Source organism: Babylonia areolata, chromosome 24 (assembly GCF_041734735.1).
Source record: "Babylonia areolata isolate BAREFJ2019XMU chromosome 24, ASM4173473v1, whole genome shotgun sequence".
NCBI lineage: Eukaryota > Metazoa > Mollusca > Gastropoda > Neogastropoda > Buccinidae > Babylonia > Babylonia areolata.
In genome coordinates, this window is record NC_134899.1 from 47618296 (window position 1) to 47636915 (window position 18620).

Sequence of the window (18620 nt, forward strand, 5' to 3'; positions counted from 1 at the left end):
TTTAACGCTTGACGTGGCAATAGCCTTGAGATGGCCTTGGTGGTCAGCGAGGCTCTAAGCACTATAATTTGATTTGATTTGATTTGATTTTCGCAACGCTGGAATAATGGAAAAAAAAATTGTAATATATAATTACTAGCATTTGCTTGGAAAACATTTCATGATTGAATTCGAAAGAGAGAAAAAGGCTAAAAGATACTACTAGCACGAAGACGATAGCTAAGGAATTATGACTTTATAATTAGTAATTTAATGGTGAGGATGATGCGTGACTGAACCTAGGGAAGTTAGTGAAATTGTACAGGGCATGCACACACCCACTCACACACATGTGACTGAAGGGACGAACGGACAAGAAAAGACAATACAGAGACAATTATAAGCACGTATGCCAGCAGACCCGAACACCACAGCAGACATTGTCATCGGCGTCCTACAGGAAGCATGGGAAAGATATACCTGAGGAATGGAGGACGAGCTACATGGTGAAGCTTCCAAAGAAAGGAGATCTAAGCGACTGCCAAAACTGGACAGGGATACAGCTTCTCTTAATACCCAGCAAAATTTTCACCAGCGTGATTTTGGAGAGGATCAGAACTGCCGTCGACGCCACACTGAGAGAGGAACAAGCAGGATTCCGGGCCGGGAGATCATGCACCGACCATATTGCAACTCTACACATCATCATTGAGCAATCGCTGGAGTGGCAGTCACCGCTGCACGTCAGCTTCGTCGACTACAAAAAGGTGTTTGACGTGGTGGACCGGACAACAGTCTGGCAAATCCTCAGACACTATGGCATCCCCCAAAAGATAGTGTCATCCAGAGCCTCTACAGAGACACCAGCTGCAGAGTCATCCACAACGCCGACCTGTCACCATCCTTTGAGGTCAACACCGGAGTCAGGCAAGGATGCCTGCTATCTCCTCTAATCTTCTCACTTGTGATTGACTGGGTGATGAAGACCAGCATGGACCAATCCAGAGGCATACAATGGACCCTCACGAGAAAGCTTGAAGATCTCGACTTTGCAGATGACATCGCCCTGCTGTCACACTCTCAAGGATATATGCAAGACAAAACAGAGAGACTGAGCAACGTCACCAGGACTACAGGATTGGAGATCAGCGTGGGGAAAACAAAAAGCCTGCGGGTCAACGCCACTCAGGAAGCGCCCATCAATATCGATGGACAGGCCATAGAGGATGTTGACCACTTCACCTACCTCGGCAGCATTGTCAGCAAGACAGGAGGAGCTGATGAAGATGTAAATGCCAGGATCAGCAAGACGCATCATGCTTTTGTCACCCTCAGACCAGTGTGGAGGAACGAAAACCTCAGTCTGCACACCAAGCTAAGGCTGTTCAACACCAACGTCAAGTCCGTGTTATTATACGGTTCGGAGACCAGGAGACGCACAAAGAGCCTGGACAGCAAGTTGCAAGTCTTCATCAACACCTGTCTTCGCCAGATCCTGCACATCAGATGGCCGGAGCGAATCTCCAACGACGGACGAAGCAAGACCAAATCACCAAGAATATCCAGATGAGGAAGTGAGGTTGGGTTGGACACACCCTGCGTAGAGGACAGGCCCACATTCCATGCCACGCCTTGGACTGGAACCCACAGGGGAAGCGGAAGAGGGGACGACCATTCACCACCTGGAGAAGAACTCTACAGGCAGAACTCAAGTCCACCAACATGACCTGGGGTGAAGCCAAGAGAACAGCCCAAGACAGAGCAAGATGGAGATCTGCAGTGCGGGCCCTATGTTCCGACCGGAACGAAGTGGATTAACTGACACTAGCAACGATAAACAAAGTACTTTTTGTTTGGTTTAAAGAGCTTGTGGGTTGGCGCTGGGCCGAGACCTAGCAACTAGCAACCGAAGCAACAGCAGCAGCAGTAACCGCTGATGGCGCCACCGTCGAGGGCAGCCAAGCTGTGGAGAAGGCGCTGAGGAGCAGCCTGTGTCTGGAACTGAGGACTGGAGTGAAACGGACTCTTGGACATGAGTATTCACGTTATGTGTTTGCAGTGTGTTGTGTGTTGTTGCCCTTCAACCATAGTAGTATGAGTGCGTGAGTGAATGTGTGGATTTTTCAAATATAGTGGGATTTTGTTGTTGTTGTTGCTGTTGTTTTTGTATATGAATATTTGCAAAGATATCCGTCTCCTGTGTGATTATTATGCACGTGAACATAGCTGATTGAGAGGAGTGATATGTGAATTTTTTCTGTCTATATCTAAACGGGTATGAATGGATGTCTTTACAGCAGGACACGACCTACTAAGCACCCAACTGACAACGGTAATTGATTAATCATGGAGCCAGACCAACTGAAATACCTGACACTGTACTCCTTTTAAAACAAAATATATATGTTTCAAAAAGTTTAACTGAAATTTGTCAATCAAATTCAAATTTTCATAACATAAAACAACAGAAGCACAACAATTTCATTAAAAACCATACTTTACAATTTTCTTTAGAAATAGTGTGGCACACTAAATGGAAATGTACTTCTTAACCAATTGTTTAGAGTTTTTGTTGTTGTTGTTTGTTTGTTTTTTTGTTGTTTTTTGTTTGTTGTTGTTGTTGTTTTTTTGTTTTTTGTTTTTTTAGCATTCAAAAAGAGTGGAAGAACACAGACAAAATCACTTTCCTGGCTGATAGAGTATATGGGGATAAAGGGGGGGGGGGGGATCCATATTCTGTAATAAAAAAAAAAAAGTGAAAATATATTGTGGTACAAACTCCATAAACACATTTCACACCAAATAATTTTGTGACTTAAAATCATCTCAAACAACAAAAATCCAAAAATCAACAAAATATCTAGAGACATCAAAACGTTGCTACTGATGTGAAAATAACAGTCGCTGGTGTACTTCAACAGCAATTTCTTAAAACTTGGATGTCTAACAAAGTTCTGGGCAATGCCATCTTGCCATGTATGTAGCAAACAGAGCTGGCAGGTTAATGCAAACTCACCTGTCTGCTCATGACCTGATGGCTTGCTGAGCCCAATTAACAGTGGGCCTCCACACCAGTTAGAATGCAGGAGCCACTTTGACTAATGCAATTCGTTCTATCACCAGCAGAAAAATTCCAGAAACCTTGGTTGTGGGACAGGATATGTGATCCCCAGTGAAGAAAGAGTTAAACATAATCATGTCCACCAAGACTGCATAAGTGAGGTTGATAAGACATAGTGCTTTTGCATCTTGCACCCGTTTTGTTTGTAAATATATTTTAAAGAAAATTAGAAAATTAAGAGCTTCCCCACATTATTAGCAAATGGTATGTGTGGTTGTTCAAAAAAGGTTTCGGGGTGAAGAAAACTCTAAAAAACTGGAAAGACACACATTTTATGACATGAGCAAGCTTGCATGTCTGCGTGCATTAATGCCCGTGTGCGTGTGTGCGTGTGTGTGTGTGTGTGTGCTGTTGTTGTTGTTGTTGTTGTAAACTGAATTTATGTATTATATCAGACGGGAAAAAACCCAAGGGTGAGGGGGGAACAGGTAGGAAGTTGAACATTTGGTGAGTGCAACTTCCAGTTTTTCTATTCCAGAATGACATTTTATGCAGCTACATTTTTATTAATCGATCTACTGACTTGAGTTCATTACATTTTGTTTACCCTTCATCTTCTACAGGTATTGTTAATAGACTGTTACAAGTATATCGGTGAACAGAAAAATCACCTGTATTTCGTATGTTGATGTGTACTCTTTAAATTTTCATGAGTGTTCATTTGTGGATACGTTGCCTCCGTCGTAAGATCCAAGGCTTTCAGCAAGTGTTACCTAAGCCCACTTACCCATTGCTACTGTCTATAGGGTACAACTGTGAACATACTCGGATCAGCACCAAAAATGTTGGGTCCTGCCAGAAGAAAAAATGAACCCATCGGCCAAGAAAAGAGCAGAAAAGGGTCGGTAGTACAACGTGCTCAGTGGGTAAGGGCAAATGTGGTAGTTGTGGACTTCCATGTAGATAATCAAAAAGCTCTTTTCTGTGAACTTTGTGAAACATGGTTCCATTATCATTATTATAATGAGCATTTATGCCTAATCTTGAAAATAAGCCCTAAGCGTTTACAAATAGAACATATATGTTAATATCAAAAAGGAAAAAATTGAACACAAGATACCAAACATTATCAAAAATTATCCCCCCCCCCCTTCTCCCCCTACACATAATACACACAAGCACATGCGCACACACGCGCGCGCGCGCGCACACACACACACACACACACACGCACACGTCATAGCACACAATCGTAATAGTACACAATCAAAAATACAACCAACAAATTCTGAAACTATCAAAACTCACTCACTCACAAATAGTCATTTTAGTTCATACTGGAAAGGGATGAGTTGTTGACATAATAATTATTATAATAACGTGTTCCATGTGTGCTGCTTTTGGGAAAAAAACTCAATTCGTCTTATGAAAAGACCCCTCCTTTCTTGGTGTCTTCTCATAACATTTCAATGGATACAGCGGTCAACCATTACAAAAAGAATAGAATAGAATATGTCTTTATTACCAAGTGTACCGGGTTCACAAGGAATATTGGGGGGGTATAGTACATAACAAGGTACGTACACAAATCAAAAATCATACACAAACACAGATACAGTAGAAATTAGGATACATACAAGTGCATATCAATATAAAAACTTGTGCACACACACTCTCTCTCTCTCTCTCTCTCTCTCTCTCACACACACACACACACACACACATACACACACAAACACACACACACACACATTCTATTTATCATATGGATTTGTTCGAGAGACAGGGCATTGACTGCTTGGGGGGAAAAGTTGTTGGAGAAGCGATTGGTTTTCGTCCTTATACTTCTGTACCGTCGACTATAGGGGAGCATCTCGAAAATCCCAAAAGCTGGATGTGATTCATCCTGGCTGATTGATTTTGCTTTTTTGAGTAGCCGCGTATGATATGTCTTCTAGAGAAGGTAGATCAGTCCCACTAATCTTGGTGGCAGTTTTTACGATTCTGTTAAGGGCTGCATCTTCTGCCTTGGAAATGTTTCCATACCAAACAGTAATAGCGAAGGTTAGCACACTTTCGATGACTGCTCGGTAGAAAACAACCATGATTTCTTTTTTAATTCCAAACTTTTTGAGGCGCCAAAGAAAGTACAGGCGTTGTTGTGCTTTCTTAACAATTTTTTCCGTATTTTTCTCCCATTTCAAATCGTTGGAAATGATCAGTCCGAGAAAATTAAATTCGCTGATGATCTCTACTTGCTTGTCTTTAATGGCAAGTGGTAAGGGGTCAGATGTGGTCTTCCTGAAATCTAAAATTAATTCTTTTGTTTTTGATACATTGAGTTCTAAGTTGTTTTGATCACACCAGCTGACAAGTTCCAGTACTTCTTCCCTATATTTTGACTCATAACTGTTCGTAATCAGCTCTTCTAGAGTAGTGTCGTCAGCAAACTTGACCATGGTGTTACATTCATTTTGAGTTGCACAGTGATGTGTGAATAATGAGCACAACTGTGGGGATAGAACACATCCCTGTGGGGTGCCTATGTTGAGAATACATGTGGAGGAGGTGAGGTCACCAACTTGCGGTCTATGTCTTAGAAAATTTAGGATCCATGCACAAATTGATTCAGGCAGCGAGAGGTCTCTCAGTTTAAAATATAGTTTTGATGGTACTATTGTGTTGAACGCAGAGCTGTAGTCAATGAAAAAGATCCTGGCATACCTGTTAGGATTTTCGAGATTTCTTAGGACGTGTTAGAGACCTATGCTAATGGCATCTTCAACTGATCTGTTAGCTCTATAGGCGAACTGAAAGGGATCAAAAGATGGAGGAATGCAGGCTTTTAGGAATTGTGGAATCAAGCGTTCAAATGTTTTCATTACAACTGATGTTAAGGCTACGGGACGATAATCATTAAGACAACTAGGCTGTGCTTTTTTTGGGAACAGGAATGATTGATGTTTGGAACAGGAATGATTGATAATTTCTTATAGCAGTGTGGCACCACACAAGACCGAGGGGAAATGTTAAATATGTCAGTGAAGAGACTAGATAGTTGGACTGCACACTTCCTCAAAAGGGCTGGTGAGATGTCAGGGCCAGCGGCTTTTCTCATTTTCAGACGACTGAAGTGGCGTCTGACTTCATTCTCTTGGACTATGAAAGGGGGAGTGGGGGTGACTTTGCGTGCAGCCATGTCAGAAGTAGACAATGGTTTGTCGAATCTGGAGTAGAATGTGTTGAGTTTGTCTGGAAGAGTTCTGTCAGTGCTGTCAACTTTCTGGTGGGTCATTTTATAATCAGTGATGTTCTGCAGTCCGGTCCATACATTGTTTGCAGACAGGTTTTCTTCCCTTTTTTTTCCTATATAAAAACTTTGCCTTGTTAATGCATTTTTCAACACTTCTTTTTGCCTTATTGTGGACTATTCTATCATCAGTTTCGCGAAAAGCTCTCTCTTTTTGCCCAACGGCTCCGTTACACCAAATTTTGTCATTTGAAAATATTTTGATATTTTTTTTAATGTCTTCACACTTTCACAGAAAGAAATATAATCACACACTGTGTCGGTATATTAATTTAAGTCCCCGGCCGAGTCTTTAAAAACATTCCAGCCTGTGCATTCGAAACAGACTGACTGATGTCAATTGTACATAAAGCATGTTGTATTTGCATTGTATGATTATCACATCTCTGTTCCATCCTCCTCACCCTGTCAGTTTCGTGTGATTAAAAATCCACTTCCTTCTAAAAGCTGTTGTGTTCTGCGTCTAATATCAGACTTCAAATCTGTTTCACTATCTCAACTGCATGTGAATGTAATTTTTTTAACTTCTTTTGATTCATATTTTAAGTTACATTTACATTCATACATACATACATACATACATACATACATAGGGAGAAAAAGATGAAAAATCAAAACCTACACACACTTATACTCACACAAACGCACATAAAATTAAACAAACACACACAAAAATTTACAGTAACACACACACACACACACACACACACACACACACACACACAAAGGAAAAAGAAAACAAGAGGCAAAGCCTTCAAGACTCACTTGAACTTCGCGCTTTATCCAGTAAAGGAATCATGAGGAGAAAAATAAAGAGATTTTAAAAATCGTTGAAAAGTGCTCAGTATTAGAAAAATGTGATTATAAAATAAGCTTGGGAGAAGAAAAAAAGGGCATGCAAGCGGGATCGAACTATGAAGTTCAGTTCCGAAGCAAGCAGTCTAATCCCCACTGCTGCGGCGCATCTGACGTCATTTGACTAAATTTAATATCCGAAGCAATGTTGACGTTTTCTTCAAAACCAGGAAAGGACCACCGTCAGGTAAGCGGCTACCGAATTCTAACCATGCAAAACATTGCTGGAAAGCTCACGGAACGCATGATAGCCAGGAAACTTGCAAGGGATCTTGAACACAAGCACATTCTCCCTTCAAATCAAGGTGGTTACAGAGCAGGTAAGTCCACATGGGAAGATGTGGCTGTTTTCGCATATGAAGTATACGAAGGATTTCAAAGAAAAGAAGCAACACTGGCAGTAGCAATCGACACTGAAGATGCCTACAATAAAGTCCAGTTTGCGCACCTCATAGAGCTGCTACTAAGGTATGGAGTAAATTTGACACTGACAAGATGGGTAGCAGTAGTGCTTCAGGAAAGAACCATCATCCTACGCCTCGGAGATTGGATGTCTGCACCTTCTAAACTATCCATGGGACTGCCACAAGGGTCTCCATTCTCTCCTGTCCTCTACAACGTCTACACAAAGGGCCTTGCAGACTTAAACAACAATGGAATAGCTCGGGCGCTTACTCTTGCGGATGATGGCCTGGTCTTCAAAACTTCAAAAGATGCTCAGGAAAGAACTAAAGCCGTCCAGAAACAACTGAACAATATCGCTCGATATTGCAAGGGCACATGATCTTCCATCAGTCCAGCGAAAGCTCAAACGTCGCTGTGCACGCTCAACAACAGAACCGTGAGCAAATCACCACCACCTGTGTCATTCGAAATTCAAATCGAGAAAACCGAATGCCTACGCTACTTAGGAATACAGTTCGACAGGATGCTGACCTTCAGAAAACATACGGAAAATACTGTTCTCAAATGCAAAAAGGGTCTTTCAGTCTTAAAAGCCATGGCAAGCAAAGGTATTGAACAATGCCGCCTCTTCCTGCTATATCAATCACTCGTTCTCAGTGTGATCAACTACGGACTTGGGCTAACACCACCGTCTCAAAGCAGCCTCTGGGTCACTCTGGCTGTTACCTTTTAAGGGTATACAGTGGAAAGTAGTGCAGAAATCAGTAAAATACTTGGCAAAATGATATGTGTTTTTATCCTTTATCTATAATTGTCAAAAATATTGCGTTCAAAACTGGTAGAATTCCATTCTCTAATCTGAGCATTAAACTGCCACTCATAATCAAATATGAACAACCCCCATTTCCAAAATTATTTAGTAAAAACAAATAATCTCAGTGTGCTTTCAGAAATATGAATGTAAATAAAAATATAAAGGGTATATCTTTGTCCAGATAAAACACATCTTTTGAAATTATAACAGAGGTCATACTGTCATGTTTACAGACCCTATGGTAATGTGTGGCATCAAGTTCTCTTCAAATACTGCAGCCCCACCCAAGCATCTGCCTCATCTCGATGATTAAAAGGCAGCAGAGTGACATAAATTGTGTAAAAAACATACTCAAATTAAATTGTTCACTTGCACACACACATACAGAGAGAGGGACAGAGTGAAGGAGAGACAGGGGGCAGAAGGGGGGTGGGGGATGGGGGGTGAGGGTGGGGGAGATTTTTCCACATAACGCTCACCGTGATGTCAAAAATGTCTCCTGCTTTCAACTGTTTCCTGGAGAATATCTCGCCTGTCAGTCTGTTGATGAAAAATTGTGACTTCTGGGATGATTTCAGAGTATACCTTATAACTGCATTGGGGCCCTCATCACGGTCAAATGCCACCATCCTGAGAGAATAGAAAAATAAACAAAAATGAATTGAAAGTAAATAGTTCTGCATTGTCCATATATTCTGTTTAACATATTCAGGAGTTAGTGGCTATGCCAGCCTTGAATAAAAGCTAATTTGTTTTGCACATTTCTTCTACGATTGCTTCTGTGTGAACATGTCAAATGATCAGTATAAGGACAAGCCCGGAGCTTTCTTTTTTGAAGAAGTAATTGGGTTTGTTCCAGTGTACCTTTTTTTTTTACCTGTTTACTAGCTGAATCATTAGAGAGTTACCATTCTTTATTGTTTGTGAAATAGATAAATAACAAAATAAAGGCAAGACTGGTTGTGCTGTGCTCAAACTGTGCAAATTTGAAACAAAATTCACACAACAGAAATATAAAAGCATTAGATTTTAACCAATCAATCGCGAGCAAGTGAGCGAGAGAGAGAGAGAGAGAGAGCGTGAGACAGAGACAGATACAGAGATCATACATGGGTATCTAATGAGGTGAAGTCCAATGTCAACCTTGCAGAAATAAATAGCAGAAACATCACACACACACACACACACACACACACACACACACACACAAATTAAAACTATCTTTAAAATAAAAAAATTATAAAAAAAGAACAATTAAAAAAACCACTCATACCTTTTTTTAATGAACTGAAACATGTCTGTGATGGAGGCATAGGGAGAGAAAGAGGGAAAGATGGAGTGGGAAACACAGAGTGAAAGTTGAGCAGCTTTTTATCTCATGTAACATTTTATAAACTAAAGTGTATGCATTTAACACACACCGATGGATGAAGATATCCTGCCTTTCACTCTTTGGTGTGGCAAGTAAGGCTATGCGATTGACCCTGTCCAGAAACATTGGTCGCTGGTCATTGTTATCTATCACCTTTATCACCACACGGGTAGTGGAGGACAGCAGCGGGGATCCATTATCTGAGATGGTCACCTGGAAATAATGTTTCCATTTCAAATAACAATGATGGAAACACTTGAATTAACAAAAACAAGATCATGATAATGATTTCAAAGAAAACATCATGATTATGATTTCAAAGAAAACAGACACTCAAATATGCAAATACCAATACTGAGCATTTGAAGATCTCTGAGGGATGTGTGTGAACATACCTGCATGCAGTGTGCATGTGTGTTATGCCTGAGAAGTGAATGGACTAGAAACCCCCACCCAACCCAGTACTAACAGTAACACCCAGACAACAATCACAGATTTTAATCATCAAAAGGTTCAACACACATTCATTCAAAAATGACAACAAAATAAACTAATAAAAAACAAAACCAGGTTTCACAATCCATTAAGAGACAGCCAACAGTCTCAAATTTGAAGTAAGTGAAACTGATGAAATGGTTCTTCTTGGAGAAAGGTGATGGTGGGGCACAGATGAGGTATGTGTGTGCGCGTATGTGTGCACAAAACCATTAGTGGTGATGGAATGAAATCCCACAGACAACAATTACACATTACTGATGGTGACCATGAAAGAGTTACGGTGATGAATGGACTGGGGCAGACGAAACTGAAGTATGACCAAGACAAATGTAGAAATGAATCGAGGGATGTAAACCTCTGAAGCAGTGAACAATATCCCAAGCTGAAGGACACTGGCAATGAAAGACAATGGAAGCAGGACCACTTCAACGCTGCATAATATTATCTATGATCCATGGTAGTAATTGCACTTGCTTCCCTCAACGCCATATTAAGTAAAGATAACTACACATGTATTTAACTATCAAAAAATCTTACAAAGGGGGGTGGGGGTCGGGGGGAGACAGAGATTTAACATACGCTCACTGACCTGTATGCCTATACATTTGAGATGCATGCGTTGCACACACATCTTAATTCCTTAAGGAGGAGGATGGTGGCGGAATGGTTAAGATGCTCGTCTGCCAATACAGAGAGTCTGTGAGGGTGTGGGTTTGAATCCTGCTCTCGCCCTTTCTACCAAGTTTGACAGGAAAATCAAACTGAGTGTCTAGTCATTTGGATGAGACGTTAATCTCAGGTACCGTGTGCAGAATGCATCTGGCACATCGAAAAAGAACTCATGGCAACAAGATTGTTGTCCTCTGGTAAAATGCTGAAGAAGAAATCCATTCTGATTGGTACACAAATGTAGAAGCATGCACTCAAGGCCTGACAAAGCGTGGGTTATGCTGCTGGTCAGGCATCTGCCTGTGGTGTAGCATAATGGATTTGTCCGAACGCAGTGATGCCTCCTTGAGAAACTAAAACTGAAACTGACTTAAGAATTAAGCAGGATGAACAAAACAACCAAAATATTACCATCAGCAAGCTTTCGGAGAATAAAGAAATTGAAATAAAAACAATATATATATTTTTTTAAAGACCAGAACTGATACACTGCACTTTGTCCCGAGATTGACAGTTCTTTTTGCCGAGGGAATGCCACACTATCTGTGTTTCTTCAAATAGCAAAAATTGTTAATTCAAAATTCAAAATGTGTACCTTTAACTGTAATGGAATTCAGGATTATTATAAGCGTAAAGATGTTTTTAATTTTCTGAGAAAACAAGATGTAGCATTTACTTTTCACAAGAGCTTGAAATAAACTTGAAATACATAACTGAGAATTTCATCAGACCTTGGGAGTTTTCAGCATGACTAGCAAGTGCTCATTTGAACAAAACAGGTGTGGGCAATCTTTTCAACAACAATTTTCAGTACAACTTCTACAATATAAATCATATTATTAGAGATCCAGATGGTTCTTATATTATGATAGATGTGGAATTGCTGACGAAGCAAATAACTCAGTGTCTATGGGCCAAGCTCTGGTGATAATACCAACTTTTTTCAAACTGTATTCAATCACACTGACCATTTCGGTAATGAGTTGATTATATTAATGTGCAGAAGACTGGAATGTCGTTCTGAATATAGAACTTGACAGGCGCAATAGCCGAGTGGTTAAAGCGTTGGACTTGCAATCTGAGGGTCCCAGGTTTGAATCTCGGCAACGGCACCTGGTGGGTAAAGGGTGGAGATTTTTCTGATCTCCCAGGTCAACATATGTGCAGATCGACCTGCTAGTGCATGAATCCCCTTCGTGTGTAAACACCAGCAGAAGATCAAATACGCACATTAAAGATTCTGTAATCCATGTCAGCGTTCGGTGAGTTATGAAAACAAGAACATACCCAGCATGCACACCCCCGAAAGCGGAGTATGGCTGCCTACATGGCAGGGGAAAAACTATCATACGCATGAAAGCCCACTCATATACGTACGAGTGAACGTGGGAGTTGCTGCCCACGAACGCAGAAGAAGAAGAATAGCTTAAAACAAGGATGTTCGGATTACTTTCTTATTTCTGAAAACTTAATGAGTAATGTGACTGGTTCTGACACTGGAATGAGTTACAAATCTGATCGATTCGTTTCTTGTTGTATATAGTCCAGCCGACTGCACAGGGCCATATCAGGACTGTCAAACCATACAAATGCTCAACCACATCAACACAAAACTGTCATATCTACTAAAAGACACAAAGACAAACCCACAAAACACAGTTCATGACACAGTATCCCAACCATTTAGCTCCCTATGGCAAATAAGACTAGGCCATGCTGAGGACACCAGCCATTCCGCTTAATTTGTCATCCCCAGATCACAAAAAAATCATAAAAAGGAAAAAACAATACTTCAAAGCCAAACAAGAATTACATTTAAAAAAAGCTATATAGGCAAATAACACTGCAGAATGGGCAGCTAGTGCCCATCCCAGTGTTTACAATCTCACTATCTAATCGACAGAGCAAAACAGCACAGATAGTTCTTGTTCCTGTTCTTGTTGCTTATAGTCCAGCCGACTGCACAGGGCCATATCAGGACTGTCAAACCATACAAATGTTCAACCGCGTCAACAAAAAACTGTCACATCCACAATTCTTTTTAAACACCAAGACAAACCCACAAAACACTGTTCATGACACAGTATCTCAACCATTTAGCCCCTTATGGCAAATAAGACTAGGCCATGCTGAGGACGCCAGCCATTCCACTTAATTTGTCATCCCCAGATTACAAAAAAGTCATTAAAAAGAAAAAAAATAACAACAATACTTCAAAGCCAGACAAAAAAACATAAAAAGTCCATATAGGCAAATAACACTGCAGAATGGGTAGCTTGTGCCCATCCCAATTTTACATCTCATTACCTAATCGCCAGAGCAAAATAGCACAGATAATACATCACAGACTGTGGAAAAGAGAAAAAAAAGTGTCAAGGCTTGCTTGAAAAAAGAAAAGGGAATGGACTGGGAAGGCAGAAAAACGAGACAACAGTGAAGAAAGAAAAAAAGGCGGAAACAAAGAGAGTAATAGAAAAGAGGAAATTTCTAGCACATAATTTCCAGAAGGCAGGGACGCTATTTACACTGAAAAACCCCCGGCATCACCATGGGGGATACAGATCTGATCACTCGTTGTGGAGTTAAATTTGAAGAGATATGCAATGAAAAGAGACAAACAAGTCTGGAAATCCCCCCACCCCCACCCTCCACCCACCATGAGCCCCCTCCTTGTACACATGGTTATATTTTGTTTCAATTTCACAATATCAGTATGATTCACCATTCGCTGAAGCAACATTTCAGTCTATCAATGAACATCCCAAAGTCATCATCTTAGTGGTAATACAAGGGTTATTTTCTTTTAAGTACAAGAAAACGAAACAAACAAACGAACAAAAAAATACCTAATGACCATGTTGTGTGTACAGAATAAGTAAATAGATAAATAGGTAATGAACAGTTAAATGTATGTATATGAATGAAGAGATAAATCTAACATTCGTGCTATAGACAGAGGAGCTTTTCATGACGACCTGAACTCAGGACTTGAGTGCCTTTCAGACTGAGCAGCTGAGCAGTACATCACTGCCCTTCAGACAGAACTGGACAAGCACACCCCTGTCTCTCATTGCTGGGTGTCATCCAGGAAGGTTTTGTGTCCATGGTTTGGGTTTCTTGGTGATGAACTGCCAGCGGCAAAGAGGGAGAGGCGACGTGCAGAAGCACAGTGGAAGTATCTGGCTTAACAGTCTACAAACAAATCTACCAGAAAGCCAAGAACTTTGTTACTTGTTTGCCCACAAAGCCAAGACTGTTTTTTAAACTGTTTTTTAATGCCAAGATCTCTGAAGATAAATCAAGCAAAGAACAATATTCCATTACAAACAAGTGTAGTCAAGTGCTCAGCTGGCTACTAACCATAGTTCAACTCACAGCACAAGCTGAAAGCTGAGCTATAGCAGACTCCTTTTTCGCAACTAACCGCAGGTCTCCAACGGCTTGCACAGAATGTGTGACGCCATTCAGGGTTTGAATGCAAAGTCAATTCTAAACCTATTCTCTAAACATCTATTAAATCAAGTCTCTGGATCATTCACTGCAATATTATAATTGTTGTGCTTACACATGCACTTTAATCAGTTAGAAGCATACTTGATTTTAGTTTAAACGTTCATCTGTGTAAAGAATTCAACAGGTGCTAAGCTTATGTCATTTTGTCTTCCATCACATATACTGCTACAGTTACAATTCTGCATGTGACTGCTGCTGGAAACTAAAACCACACCATTACAGTGTTTGGATAAGAATAGATCAGGTATTTAGAAGATACAAAGCTGATTTTCACTGTCGACACTTAACAACAACCATTCCACAACTAGTGTAGCTGTTCGCCTTTGGATGAGCTGAAATCTGTGCTTCTGACAACCCGTGTTTACTCATATATCTCTTTTGTCACTTTCCACCTGGCCAGTCACTGGCTAGAGCCTGCTCTCTCTCGCTTGCTGTGTTGTACACAGAGTGTGTGTTGTGTGCGTTCTTCCAGAGGCCAACATCTCGCTACGTATCACTGTAAGTAGTGTGTGTAAAATGTGCTGATGATTTGTAAATTGTATTCTTTGATACAGTACTAGTGTTCATATGAGTATGTTGATATTGCTTTGTTAAGTTATTGCTTTGACATGTAGTCTCAATAATCGCCATGTCGTCATATGCTTGTAGCAGTATTTCATTTCATTCTTTTTAACGTCACAGTCCGTGACGTCTCAGAACACTAATAGTTTGATCAAGAATGTTCTAGTGAATGACGCGTTCTTTCTCATTTGCTGTCACTGATGGTTACTTATCCCACTTCAGCAGAGGAGATTTAAATGTTGAGCACAAGCTTCGCTATGTTGATATTTGGCTTTGATGCAACGAATTACTTGGGCAATTTCATTCACCACTTAATGGTTAAGCCATGACAGTTCTCCCCATCTTTGTATTGTGCAGTATCTAATATCAAAGCCACTGATCCTATCTTTTTTACATGCTATCAGTTGTGCTGATAGCTTCACAGTTAGTGTGCTCAGTACTCTAAGATGTGTGTAGTATTCGATATTCTGTTGTGGTGATTACAAGATAGTGTTGATATAAGCTATTGGTTAAAACCATCTGATATGTCAGTCTGTTAATTGTAATTTAGTTATCATGCTCTCTCCTATACGGCTTACTCCAGTATAGTGCTACATAATAACTGATTCATTTGAGTCAGTTTGACACAGTATGAGCTTAACTTAAATCTATACTGTCAGTGTACTTTCACTAAATCAGCTTAGCTTTAACCACTTTATCTACAGAATCTTTATCTTTAAGCAATGAATTATTGAATTTCCAGTAAGGTTTATCTCTTCTAAATTGTTCTTTTCTCAGAGCTAGTGACACTATACAATGACCAGATCAAAAGGCCATATTAATGGTTGAACCTTATGTGGAGTGATGGCCTAGAGGTAACGCGTCCACCTTAGAAGCGAGTTTATCCCACGTGGAAGGCTGTCAAGCTGTCGTGAAAATTTCGTTTGTATGGCAAAGCCCACGCCTGAGGTTCTTGGGGTGCCATCTGGCTTCCCAATGCAGTAGAAGGTGTAGCCCCCTCCAACTTCCTCCAGCTGGTTTTCACCAGCAAACCTGGTTTCGCTCAGGGCTGCTATGTCCACCTGGTAGCGATCAAGCATTCTAGCAATGAGCGCTGTGCGCCTTTCTGGTCTGTCGTCTCTGTCCAAAAGGGTGCAAACATTACAGGCACTCAGAGTCAGGGTATGACTCCTGATTCTTTTCTTCTGTTGTTTTCAACCGCTAGTACAAGGTACCAGATGAGGCAGGCTTTGTTTAGGGATCCTTTTATCTCCCCTTCCCCGTGTGGGGAGAGCAGTGCTGTCCCTAAAAAGGGCTGCTCTGATGCTGTGGGAGGATACGGGCACCGCATCTGCCCCAGTCTACGGCGGACGACCATCACCCCACAGCCGCCTGCGTGTAGAGTCGTGACTAGGAACTGCCAGCAGCATCCTCTGCCTGTCCCCATTACCACTTCTCCATGGGAAAAACTCACACACATACACACACACATACACACCTTGAGACACACATGACTACAACAGCAATGAGTTATGGGAAGGAAAGGATGGGGGACAGGCAGTGAAAAATTAAGCATGTAAAATATTTGTCAAAGTGCTTACTGAAGCCTGGTCAAAGTGCTTACTGAAGCCTGGAAGCTAGCCCTGATTTTCTGTGCATTTCCCACTCAATGGATGAGATTAGCTTGGGTTGCTTCAAGCTTCTGGCACCAGTTTAGTAAGTCAAATTGAAAATAGAAGGCAGACAAACAAATGGACTGACGTGCAGATTATATACAAATGCAAACAGACAGACATAACTCACTGGCTGTCTGAAACTAAAGACAGGTATGATGCAACTGAACAGACGAAAGACAGACTGTGTGTATTTCTTTCTTTAGTTAAATGGGTTTTTTCACTATCAAGTGACTATTAGATTTAAAAAAGAAAAAAAGAAAAAACAGTTGTCTGTATAAGCGCACATACGCATAGAGGGTGGAGTGGGGCTGGGAGTGGGGGTAGGGGGTGGGGGTGGGGGCTATAGCAATGGCAGGAGATGTGATAACACGCGCACGTGTGTATGTGTGTGTGTTTATGTGTATGTGTATATACATGTATGTGTGTGTGTGTGTGTGTGTGTGTGTGTAGGAGGAGGAGGAGGAGGAAGATAGAAGACAGAAGGTCAATGAAAGATCATCTCAATACAGTGGGGAAAAGTGCCCTCAAGTTCCTGCCCCTAACCAATAAAAGATTGCTGACACAACAGTTCATGTCCTGAATTACAGTGTAGTGGTGGCAATAAGTGAAGGAAAACAATCTTACTGCCATTAAAATCTGATCTTTTGTTGAAGCTGTTCAACATCATCAGTATGTGAGGGGAGAAGAATGGGAGTTGGAAAATAGTAAAACCTTTAATAACAGTGTTATAGTGTGCCAGCAGTGTCAGCCCCCCACCACCCGCACTCTGTCCCCCTTCCCTCCCCATCCCTTCGCCCCCTCGCCTCTCCCCCCCCCCCCCCCCCCACCTTCTTATCTCCCTTGCCGCTCCGTCCAAAGTCAAGTCTTTGAGGTCGCGCCGCCACCGCACATCCTCCCTCCTTCCACCCCCGTCCTCACCCCTACTCCCAAGTCGGCTGCCTTTGGTCAGTGACGCCGCGTCACCAGTCCCAGTGGTTGAAACACGTGCGGTTATGTGATGTCTGCTGCAATCCCCGTGCTGAACTAGATGGCGGCATGTCGGAACATCCTGTGTGGCGGCCTGTCTTTCAAGTCGTTCCCCATCTCCCTTTTCACGAACGCAGCTGATGTAGATGGCGGGACTTCGGAACGTAAGATATAGAGAATTTATGCTAATATGAACTTTGATCATGCCGGCTAACATGCCAAGAGTTGTATTGTCCTGTCTCCCCTATCTCTCTGTGACGTAAACGGGTGAACTTGTCGTCATAGAATGTGTATAGACAAGTTGGTTGAATTGTAGCGAATCAGATCAATCTGTTGAATTGGACGAATTGGGATTAAACAGTGAATCTGTCAGTCATTCACGTAGCGTCATTAGGACAAGCAAAGATTGGTTATTTCAGTTCAACTAGTTGGGGGAGTGAGTGTTGTAGCTTGCATTAGTATATACAGTATGTTGTGGGAAGGGATAAAACCAAACAACTCCAACTGAACAAACTTGACCTTATGGGTGTAGATGCCAATAGGTCGTTAAACTTCAACAAGGAGGGATAAAACCAGTCAGCACAGCCAGTTCTTAGCTGTCTCCCAGAAAAATTGACACAGGGTGACTGACTGATCAGCGATGTGAGGAGCAAGGAAATCCCTGTTGGGCTGTGAGTACATGACTTGTAATGGTTTTATGTTATGTTGATAATTTAGTTGTGTTGGGAAACTATGTTTTGAGTCAGTGAACAGCCAGTTTAAGTTGATCTTGTGGCTTGTGGAAAGAAAAGGGATTAATGTGTGGAGGGAAGTACTGGCCTATATCTTTTGAGTCACCCCTACCCCCCCTCCCGGGGGGGGGAGCGTGTCGATACTCCTCCGTGTCGATACTCCCCCGCGTCAATACTCACCCGTGTCGATACTCCCCCGCGTCAATACTCCCCCGTGTGGATACTCCCCCA

At 41.5% G+C, this 18620-nt stretch overlaps 1 protein-coding gene across 1 annotated transcript in view; it reads right to left on the minus strand.

Moving 5' to 3' along the window:
- LOC143298658 (protocadherin Fat 1-like) overlaps window positions 1–18620 on the minus strand; it is a 351658-nt gene that overhangs the window by 261510 nt on the left and 71528 nt on the right. The window contains exons 6-7 of the mRNA XM_076611542.1: window positions 9846–10009; window positions 8904–9054 (exon numbers count right to left, since the gene is read on the minus strand). Of these exons, the coding sequence (XP_076467657.1) occupies window positions 8904–9054; window positions 9846–10009 (315 nt within the window). The remainder of the gene's footprint in view (window positions 1–8903; window positions 9055–9845; window positions 10010–18620) is intronic.